The sequence below is a fragment of the Lytechinus variegatus genome, chromosome 13, assembly GCF_018143015.1.
Source record: "Lytechinus variegatus isolate NC3 chromosome 13, Lvar_3.0, whole genome shotgun sequence".
Taxonomy (NCBI): Eukaryota; Metazoa; Echinodermata; class Echinoidea; order Temnopleuroida; family Toxopneustidae; genus Lytechinus; species Lytechinus variegatus.
Genome location: NC_054752.1, coordinates 15,523,019 through 15,534,665, shown reverse-complemented (window position 1 = coordinate 15,534,665; position 11,647 = coordinate 15,523,019). Strand labels below are relative to the sequence as shown.

Genomic DNA, 11,647 nt, shown 5'->3' with positions numbered 1-11,647 from the left:
GCCATCTTTTGTATAGGAATACAAGGAAAGCAGCCAATGCCTTACATTACTATGACATATACCGTATGCAGACAATTTGAAGTGTCCATCGCATTGTGATTGCCAATTTTTACAACTTTCATTCATAACTTTCTTTTTGTTTGTCTGAAATTGTTTAAGCTTTCACCTATCGCCTTCTCTGATTTTTCTATTTCCTCTGAAAACAAGTTCTTATTTGGGTTAGATTCCACTTTAATGCTTCCAGAATGATACATGTAAATAGCAGATAGCAGATTTTTTCATGAATGTGTAAATTTAACAAAATGTCAGGGTATGGCAACTGAATATCATGGAATTAAACTAGCAAAATAACAATGTCCGTGCATTGATAAACCATTTGTTTAACGATTAATAATATTTTTTAAAGGACAAGTCCACCCCAACAAAAACTTGATTTGAATAAAAAGAGAAAAATTCAACAAGCATAACACTGAAAATTTCATCAAAATCGGATGTAAAATAAGAAAGTTATGGCATTTTAAAGTTTCGCTTATTTTCAACAAAATAGTTATATGAACGAGCCAGTTACATCCAAATGAGAGAGTTGATGACATCACTCACTCACTATTTCTTTTGTATTTTATTATATGAAATATGAAATATTTTTATTTTCTCGTCATTGTCATGTGAAATGAAGTTTCATTCCTCCCTGAACACATGGAACTCCATTATTTTAACATTTTGTGCTTCAGGCAAGGAGGTCCTAATGCTCAAACAATAAAAAACAAAATAAATAGTGAGTGAGTGACATCATCGACTCTCTCATTTGGATGTAACTGGCTCGTTCATATAACTATTTTGCTGAAAATAAGCAAAAGTTTGAAATGTCATAACTTTCTTATTTTACATCCGATTTTGATGAAATTTTCAGCATTGTGCTTGTCTGATTTTTCTCTATTGTTTCAAATCAACATTTTTCTGAGGTGGACTTGACCTTTAATGATTAATTCAAGAAATTAAAGTATTTGAGGATGAAAACACCAGATAAATAGAAAATACCTATAGAAGATAATACTGATAATTGGGGCAAACCAAAACCCCCATTCTATTTGGTTCTTTGGAACATAATCTATATGTAAATTGCTTAGAGACTTTGTTTAGTGCTATATAAAAGCAGAATATTGTTTTCATTACTCATTATTAAACATTGGAATGAGGTTTGATTACATTTGTGATGCTTCCCTTCCCCAAATTGGGTTTTCTATTGAATTATTGGGGCAAGCACGTTATCAGGGTCCCATCTTACAAAGAGTTACGTTGATCGAATTAATGTTTAACTGCATGGAAATCCATCCATACCATAATTTTTTTCCGCAGAAAATTTGCACAATCTCCGTAGTAAACAAAGAGAATCACATTGAATCTCCAAGAGAATGATGAAAGTATGCATATACATCATATCTAGAAAATATTTTGAACAATCATGCACCTTAGTTTAGGTGATGACGTTGCTGGCTTTCCATAGTTGTTGATTGGATCAATCGCATGTATCTCTTTGTAAGACGGGGCCCTGGGCCTGTTGTACAGAGTTACGATTGATCCGATCATTCGTAACTCTATGGAAATCCATCAGTGTTATAATTTTTCTACAAAAAATTTGCACAATGTCCTTTTTTATGCAAAGAGAAGCACAGTGAATTTTCAAGAAAACAATGAATGCATGAATATACATCACAGAAAATATTTTGAACAAATATCCATAAAAGATGTTGACGTTGCTGGCCTTCCATAGTTGGGATTGATCAGATCAATTGTAACTCTTTATACAACAGGGCCCTGGTATATTTTTTATGAAGGAATCCACTTCATTGGACTTGTGTGAAATCCTTCTTCTGTCAAGTGGATTAATAAAGAACATTGCAAAACAAATGATGCACGGTGACAAAATCAGGGGCAACGGAACCGGGTGGGGGGGGGAGAGCTTCAGCCCCCCTTTTTTCTGAAACTGTGTACAAAAACGTAAAACTGACCATATGATTGTGATTTTTAGCATGGTCAGCCCCCCTACTTACAAAACCGTTCCGCGGCCCCTGAAAGTGTTCAGAAGTATCTAAACCATGACCAAGGTTGAGAGAATACAGGTCAAAAATGAAAATATATTATAATCATTCAAAGCTCTTTTTAAATATGACGAACACTCTTTCATGCATTACAATTTAGATTGATTAGTATGTTCATTTAGGTATAAAAGGGACAGTGCATATGCCTTCTTGATTTTGACTTATGGCACCAAAGGCCCTCCATAGTTGAGATAAGATTGATTCGAAGAGTCATAACTCTTACTCTCTAAGTAATGCTAAGGTCACTAATACCTGTAGAAAAACCATACTACGATTTTTATACACAGCAATAAACGGCATAAAATCATTCATACGGTGTTTGTAAAGGTATTTGTGACATAGCATAAGGTGTTTTTTTTGGTAATGTCCATTGGCGAGAGAATTACAATCAAACGAAACTCCAAAGAATCGAACTAAACCTGTTTCAACCAATCATTAGCATCCACTCGCATTTGAACTGTTGTGATGCATTCAAACAATTCTTTTTGCAAAACACCCTGGATCTTGATGCACTAAATTGACAGTGACAGTTTGTCACAGATCATGAAAAACAAATCTTGCTTTCATCAGCAGATGATCTGAGGGAAAGATCTGGTTAGGGCAGGCCCAGTAGGGGGCGATCACTTCCTTCCCGACGACTTCCTGTATCCCGAGGCACCTAAGCTTCTCTGACGAATACCAGATGTAATCCAAGGTCTTAATGCTGCGGGGTGGGGCAATGCTTCTGTTGAGATTTGAATCCATGACCTTCAAGGGAAAGTGCCTTGGTGTTGGGGGATCGGTGGTTTCTTCTTGCTGATGAACAAGAGCAAAAATATGTAACAGTGATTAGTGGTGCTTATCGCATTCCCATCTAGAGTATGTGTAATATATATGTGAAACTTCGTCTACTAGCATATGGTCTAATTCTTAGATCCTCAACATGCACTGGGACCACCCAATTTTCATGACAAAAAAAAGGGAGAAAAGGAAAGAAAATGAGAGAAATTTGATAGTTTTTCCAAGTGTTATTTCAAAATCCATCAGAACATTAGATTTCTTTCATTAAAAATGTTACAAATTTTGCTCGTTTACAGCTTTTCAGACACTTTGCCTGAAATCCCATGTCTGGCCCCCGATAATTTTTTTTGCTCATTTCCCTACTGTCCACATGGTCCACTTGGTCTAACCATCACTATGTGTAGCATCATTTAGTCTAATGCCTAAAGTCTAATTTCAACTTGTCTACTTACTTACACTTTTTCATATGAATATCTGGTTCATACACAGTTCATCTGGTCATATAAACTTAGTGAAATTAGACCATTGATAAAATGGGAATAGCATAAGCTTTAAAATTCAATTCCATTTCATGTAATATGATACATATACACAGAAACATTTCTTCCGAATAATAGTGAACCAATAATAAGTAAGCAAAAATGAATTTTGATATTCCAATATTTTGCCACATCTGATCACTAACTATTAAATGATATATAACTTGACAATATTGATCAGCTAGATCAAATACATGTATGCACTAGACTGAGGGAAATGGTACTAACCTCTCCTAAAAGTCCCTCCAATTTGTTGTGTTTGGTGTATGCTTCTATCCACTTAAGTCCATAGTCATCTGTGTAGCAAGTGAATGGTGGTTCCTTTCCCTACAAAAATTAATAATAGTAATAATAACAACAACAACAACAACAATAATATACAAATAATGCATGCAGCCGCCGAGTGCGTTAGTGGAAATGCAGAGCACGCGAGGTTTCTTTAGATAGATGCTGCACTGTGCACGAGCCGCTTGCGGCAAGTGCCCAGTGTGCATCATCTGAAGAAACAGAGCTTTCTCTGCATTAAATTTTACGCACGAAAGAGTGAGTGCATTATTTGTTTTATAAAATAGCAACACAAACAAATTTTTAAAAAGTTACAGTACAGTTTTGTTGGACTTCTCCCGGGACTACTACCGTACTGGTTTACTCAAGCGTGCAATATCAATTTTCGTTGCGCACCTTTTGCACTGCCTTGCAGTGCACCGAAAAAGTTGGATGTCATGTGACGTGTATTGGCCAATCACGATGCTTAAAAACACAGAGCTATTTTATAATGATAAATAACAGTCAGTTCTTGTCAGCGCATAACACATGAATAAAGTCTCTATGCACTTTCAAAGGACTTGGATATTGAGTGGAAAGATGAATATTATAAAATTATAAAGATTAATACACATAAAATCTGAATATGAGTCACAAATATGAATATGCATCTACATCATTAGTTATGGTATCATAAATGGAATGTACGATTAAATGAATATCATATGAAATATTGGATGGTGGGTTATTCAAATGTGACACGACATTCGCTCCCGCAACAATTGCTCCGGGCTTTATTTCATCGAAGGTATAGGGTTAGGGTTGAAATAGAGTTTAATGTTAGGTTTAGGACAGGGAAGTGTTAAATCCAGGGTTATATTGCTTATTCTGTTATTGTGTGGAATTAACAGTGTGCAATTGTCGCTGGAGCAAATGTTATGGAACCAATTCAAGTTTGTATTTTAGTGGAACTCACCTATCTCTATCAAATCTTACCCTCTTTAGCAATAAAGTGATTACACCCCACCATATCATAGCGAAAATGACCCATTATTTAACAAGGTATTCTTGCATGAGTAGAACAATGTGGACAATATGAACCTTCCTCTACAAAGACAAAATTAGCACTTACACAAATCTCTGCATATGAACTCTTCAAATTCTTGAAGCTATGGCAAAACCAGCGAGGAAGGACGTCAACCAGGCAAGATTCCTAAAGATCAAATAATAAAAGAAAAAATAATGATTTACCCCCCAAAAAATGTATGGGCAAATTGTATAAAATGTATTAGTCCGTCCCAAGCACTCAGTGTGGGAATTTCCTTAAATGATTTGTGCCTATTTTCTAGCTCATAAGAAAATGTGTTATCATACATTGTAGGGGTATTAGCAGGCTACAAAGCCTCCCAAATCCTACCACACTAATACCTGTCCTTATTATTATTATTATTAATAATAGGCACAGGCACAAGTGACGCCAAACAAATAATAATAATAATAATACCTGTCTATGTGAAGACGGAGGTGGGGCGATTCAAGGTATGTACAAGGTAGGCTCAAGTCATCTTGGCCAGAGTAGTTTTGCCTCCTTAAGCACCAGCACCGGTGACCCCTATAGAGGGTTCCATCAGGACGCCACGAGCAGCCATCGTGGAGGACAGAACAATGGGACACCTGTGCATTAGACCTTAAAAACAATGATTGATCATGGTTTGATGCAAAAAATTTTATTACTTGATCTTCAACATTGCTACCTGAGGGAACCATGCATCAATATTGAAATAAATGGATAAAGCATAAACATGCTCGTTTGAGGCTACAGGAAACACTTAAAAGTACTAAAAAAGGTCGCTATTTTCTCTTGGGTGCATGTGTGCATGTTGTTTCTTATGTAATGGTATGGTCCCATATACTATCAATTTGTCATGGATTACTTTTCCTATAGCTTCAAGCTCATGTGCGCAGCAGCATACAACAAGCTCTATCCAGTTATTTTTATATCAATGGTGGGAACCCTCCAGTTGAAGGGGACTGTACTGTTATACCACACAGCCATATTACCTTCCTATGTCCTTCATCATTGGACTTTGAATGGAATGGATATTTCCTTAGATCCATGCGGCTCTTGTCGTCTAGGCAACCGTCTCTGACGAGTTGATAGCCAGGCATGTCAGGCCGATGATTGAAATCGCCGCACATGATGCAAGCGCCCTCGGGTGGTGAGAATTCTTGAAGTCTTTGAACAGCAAGAGCAGCCTGTAAATGTGAGATAATATCACACATAATCGTTAAAAAAAACCCTTATCATATGTCACTTATCAATGAACAAAATTAAATCTTTATCAATAAATAAACCCTGATATCAACTGAAATGTAAAATTAGTTACACAGGTCAATGAAAGATTCAGCAATCTCCATTCAAAAGCGATGATAAAAAAAATCATATTTAAAAAATTGTTGTCATACAGGCAAGCAAGAGGACATCTCCACCATGATCCAACTTTTGAGTTTTCATTCTATGGGAGCAATGAAGCAATATTGAATTATACAAACAACAAAAAGCCACAAAAATCATTAATTTTCTTGAAATTCATGGTATCTGCAGACTACTTGCAACATCATGTTTCCTGCAGACAGTCGAGAATGCTGTTAAACAAAGTTTAGCAATTGATCAAACAGCTGATTTGTACAATTGATTGCATTAATTGTTCATTAATGATAAGTCGCAAATATCAGCCCAATGACCGATTGCTTAGTTATATATTACAGGGAGAAATCTATGCATATCATTCTTAAAGATCCAGACCGGACCCAAAAATGAAATTGACAAATTATATACCAATCGTAAGCTTATAAGCTACTAAATACAGCAATGTATGCTTTATGCATTTTCATCGCTTCCAGCTGAGTATTTGGCTTAAGAATATTCCAATTATCGGGTTTCGAACCCGGCTTAGAAAATAGGCTTTATTGTGCTTTTCACCTGCCTCGAGACCGTGACGTCACGTTGTGTAAGAAGCGTCGTGATTCCATAGGTTTGTACACAGTAAAACTGGGTGTTTTTTTTGCTTTCAAGATAACGCATTTTATTCCCTTTACTTCTATCACAGAGGGATACACATATATTTTTCCCACAAGCTTGAATTTATGAAATCTACAGTTTTGATCTAGTTTTTGCCATATTTTATTTCCTGCTTATTTGGCGCAGATTTCAATTCTAATTGCATTTAAATTATGTATAACAACTTTTCCTGACATAGCAATTTAGGCCCAATAAGAGCCAAACAAAGAAATCACAAAAAAGGTAGTGAATAGTTGTAGGTTTACATCAATTTGAACAGTGAATAATTTTGAGTGCCATTTTCATCTGGAAACGAAAAAAAAAATGGATTCATAACATGGAAATGGAAGAAATTACCCAATGCTTTTGTATACAAACCTATGGAATCACAACCCTCCAGACACAACGTGACGTCATCATTTCCAGGCGACGTGGGGGTGCTCAATCGAAGCGTACATTGGAGGAGAAGTTTCTTTAATTTTTATTTAATATTTTTAAGAAATGGAAGGAGATATATGTAATATTTTTGGTACATTTGTATTCTATGAACCATTACCTTTATTTTGATATATGATTGTTTTTACACCGGTCAGGGTCTTTAAGATATATAATATCGTCTTGCTACTTTCATTCTACAAGTGTGCACTCAAGTCCAAATAAAACTTCTGAAGGATTCCATAGTGTAGGAAAATAGTAGGTTTCACAGGACACAATGTTTATTTCAAGGGCAAATGTTGGTCCTGAAAATGACCACCCAAACTCGATGTTTCAACAAGTGTGTTCTTGTCGTCTTCAAAGAATGAGCACAGTATGTAAAAGCAGGCCTTACTTACACTGTCCAAATGCAACAACACAGGTATATGTACGTGTCTTTGATAGTGCATCATATTTAAACATACCTGCATTGCATTAAGGTCCGGTACAATACTGGTCTGCCACACTAAGTGAACATTTGCGACTGTGAGAGGGCGCCCTGTATTCAGACAGGTGAAGGATGTAAGCAAGATTGGGGTCTCATACGCAGCCCGACTCTTGATAGCTTCACAAAGATCTCTGTCAATCTCTTCCCCTTTCAGTTTCTGAATTGCATGGAAATACAAGTGATAATTAATATTGGTTATTTTAACACAACAAGTGGAATGCCTCTGGCCGTCTCACCTGCATCACGTGGTTCAATATAGCAGCAGTGCTGACTTTGAATACTACTCTAACTCGCACAAGATGTTCAGTGATACATGGTTACTCTTATGTCCACTTTTTATGAACTAGACCAATAAACTTACAGAGATATGATGGTTATTCAACAAAAAACCACAACATGGCCAAAGTTCATTGACCTTACATGACCTTTGACCTTGATCATGTGACCTGAAACTCGAACAGGATGCTCAGTGATACTTGATTACTCTTATGTACAAGTTTCATGAATCAGATCCATAAACTTTCAAAGTTATGATGGTAATTCAACAGATACACCCAATTTGGCCAAAGTTCATTGACCTTTGACCTTGGTCATGTGACCTGAAATGCGCACAGGATGTTCAGTGATACTTGATTACTCTAATGTCCAAGTTTAATGAACTAGACCAATAAACTTTCAAAGTTATGATGGTAATTCAACAGATACCCCCGATTCGGCCAAAGTTCATTGACCCTAAATGACCTTTGACCTTAATCATGAGACCTGAAACTTGCACAAAATTTTCAGTGATGCTTGATTACTATTATGTCCAAGTTTCATGAATCAGATCCATAAACTTTCAAAGTTATGATGGGAATTCAACAGATATCCCCAATTCGGCCAAAGCTCATTGACCCTAAATGACCTTTGACCTTGGTCATGTGACGTGAAACTCATGCAGGATGTTCAGTGATACTTGATTAACCTTATGTCCAAGTTTCATGAACTAGGTCCATATATTTTCTAAGTTATGACGTCATTTCAAAAACTTAACCTCAGGTTAAGATTTGATGTTGACGCCGCCGCCGCCGTCGCCGTCGGAAAAGCGGCGCCTATAGTCTCACTTTGCTTCGCAGGTGAGACAAAAAGGGAGTTTAATATTTCCAAATATAATATTATGAATGCTGCGCTCATCAAAACATTACGGACACATTTTCATCAGATGAAGGGTCAAAACATGAATGTTTATTCATAGAGAGGTAGTTGCTAACGCTGGTTTGACCGAGTGTACTTGGTAGAGAAATGCTACCTCTAAATATGCTTTTCACATTGCATTTCTTTAACCTCATACTATCTGCTTAGCGAAGGTTAACGCCTTAAGCCCGGACTATTCCACAGCTCATGAATATTGATGATTTTACCATACAGAGCGTGATCAATGTGCAATTTCGACTTCTGTGATTGGCTAATGCTTAGCCCCACTTTCCTTAGCCCTGTTTCGTTTTCACACTGCATCTCTTAGCCCCACAATTGTGGTCCACATAAAAGCCGGCTAACCCTGCTTTTTTGCAGGGCGAGATAGTACCTTACTATTTACCGTGCTAGCCCACTTTGCTAAAACGTAGTGTGAAAACGAAGTGGGCTAAGCTTAACCCCGGGACATTGGTGGGGCTAAGGCCCGCCCCCCCCCTTAGACCCACCAATGTCCCGGGGTCCGGGGTTAAGGAAAAAAAGTACAGTGTGAAAAGCATATATCTTACCTGAGCTATCCAGTCTTTGAAATGAGCAGCCTCTTGCTTCTCAAGCCTGAACCTTTCTGAGCGGTAGAAGGTGGCCACACCCTCTGGTACTCCCAGTGCCTTCTGATGGTGAACACCATGGTAACCCAGACTCTGCAGTTCTGGAAGTAACGTCTGGGTGTAGTAATCGGTCTCTACCTGAAATAAACAAGCGAACATGTTTATAATAATAATATAGGGTATTTATATTGCGCATATATCCATCTTGTTAGGTGCTCAAGGCGCTCCTATATTACCCGGCTAAGCTAGGCATTCATAGCGCACAAAGCTTTTCCAGGAATTACTTCCTACCGGTACCCATTTACCTCACCTGGGTTGAGTGCAGTACACTGTGGATTTTTTCTTGCTGAAGGAAATTACGCCATGGCTGGGATTCAAACACATGACCATCTGTTTCAAAGTCTGAAGACAAATCCACTGGGCCACAATATCAACAGAATATTATTGCATAAACATTTCATAAAAAGTGATGTGACATTATCGAACATTATTTTACAAATAATTACTGATGATGAACGGGCAGACTATTTCTTAAGGTGATTTGGATTATCAAGCTATCTTTCCCAGATGAAGCACAGAACGTTATCAACAAATCCATTCAAAGATGTGATAGATTCTCCCATCCACTGTCACAAAACAATGATCATCTTCTTCATATTGAAAACAATATAATTTTAGAAAAAAGGGAAGCAAGGATATAATCCTGGCAAAGCTATTAATTATCAAGAAGTACAATCTTTCATGGAAGGGTGCTCTGTTTGCTTTCAATGGGCATTTGTCTTTGCTTTATCAAACCCTAAAGAGAATTCAAGAACCCTCACCTGAATTGTTATTTATTTTTAGAAATTTTGCTCACAAATGAACCAATTATCATTATCATAATCCGGTATCTTGTGATAAATGCATACATTTATTTTGCAGGTTCTACAATGGAAGACTGACGTACCTAAATCTTCCTAAGATTCAAAATACAAATACCAGGTATAACTATCCAATATTTTACAACGATGAATGGTTCCTGAGATATCATCTAGTTCAAATTGAAATTCAAAATATATTCTTGGTATATCTATGAAAGATATTGGAATCCATCATAATTATGAATATAGATGAAAGGTAAAAGAAAGCCACAAACCCATACATACAATCTTTTTTTTTTAATTTTAGATCTACATGTACCTCTTGTAAGCAAATGATGTCTGCATCGCCATGGATACGAAGTTCAACCATCAACTGGTGATGCCTTTCAATCGTCTCCCGGTGTCCTGTCGGGCAGAACGGGTATCCCTGCGGCTTGATGTGGATGGATGCTAGGATATTGTAGGAAACTATGGTAACCGCTGCAGCACCTGTTGATGCATCTAATGGGGGCAATGATGTCTTCCAGTCAATCTGAGAATGATGCATGCTGTTCTGAAGTTCTTGGCTTGCCATACTTTGAAATCTTTCTATCATAATTAAAGAAATGAAAGGTCATTTGACCGAAATTGTCCATGAACTATCTACGAACTGGTCTATTGACAAGTCTTATTTCTGTTCATTCCACTGTTATATTATCATTTTCTTTGATATTATTTTGATTAAATTATTTTTTTGTTATTTAATTTTATCTTATTTCTTATTGAAACCTAAGGGAGTTCTTTATTGATATCATTAAGCATTACACTGGTTTATATTATATAATCTTTCTTCAGAGTATGTAAATTAGTGGATTCATTCATTCCTTTGTTTTTTCTGTTGTTATGACTGTTTTTTTTCATCATTCTTCAATATTCTATCCATTCTATTGTTGTTTTTCTTCCTGTATATTGACATTTATATTCTTTGACAAATATTATCATTCAATTATTTTGTATTTATTTACTTGTTATTTATTATTGGAAATATATAAAGGGACTTCTTTTGAGAATGTTTATTTCATAATATTAAAGTATTACATTTATTAAATTCTCATGAAGTGAAGGTATTTTCCAATTCTAGTGCATTTAAGCATCTTTTATTTTCAAAAAAATATCACCCCTGTATACTATTGCACAAAATTCACATCCTGGGGCCGATCCGCCGATTGCATGAAAGGGTCTTTCCAAGGACCATCTTTCGTGCTGCCCATCTTTTATGATGCGCTATAAGCGAGGTGTTTCTGAAATTTATAATTAAAAAGTAAGATTTGTTAGCTTGCTTTTAAATAAAAATTTATACAATTT

General features: G+C 36.4%; 1 protein-coding gene across 2 annotated transcripts in view; it reads right to left on the bottom strand.

Annotated features, from left to right (window-relative positions):
- Positions 1–1,764: 1,764 nt before the first annotated feature.
- The window catches only part of LOC121426254 (CCR4-Not complex 3'-5'-exoribonuclease subunit Ccr4-like), a 29,842-nt gene continuing 19,959 nt past the window's right edge, over positions 1,765–11,647 (bottom strand). The window contains exons 2-8 of one of the 2 annotated variants that reach the window (XM_041622485.1): positions 10,623–10,891; positions 9,405–9,581; positions 7,643–7,822; positions 5,744–5,938; positions 4,815–4,895; positions 3,647–3,745; positions 1,765–2,894 (exon numbers count right to left, since the gene is read on the bottom strand). In XM_041622485.1, the coding sequence (XP_041478419.1) occupies positions 2,634–2,894; positions 3,647–3,745; positions 4,815–4,895; positions 5,744–5,938; positions 7,643–7,822; positions 9,405–9,581; positions 10,623–10,877 (1,248 nt within the window). In that variant the 5' untranslated portion in view covers positions 10,878–10,891 and the 3' untranslated portion in view covers positions 1,765–2,633. The remainder of the gene's footprint in view (positions 2,895–3,646; positions 3,746–4,814; positions 4,896–5,743; positions 5,939–7,642; positions 7,823–9,404; positions 9,582–10,622; positions 10,892–11,647) is intronic. The other variant, XM_041622486.1, reaches the window with a different exon arrangement.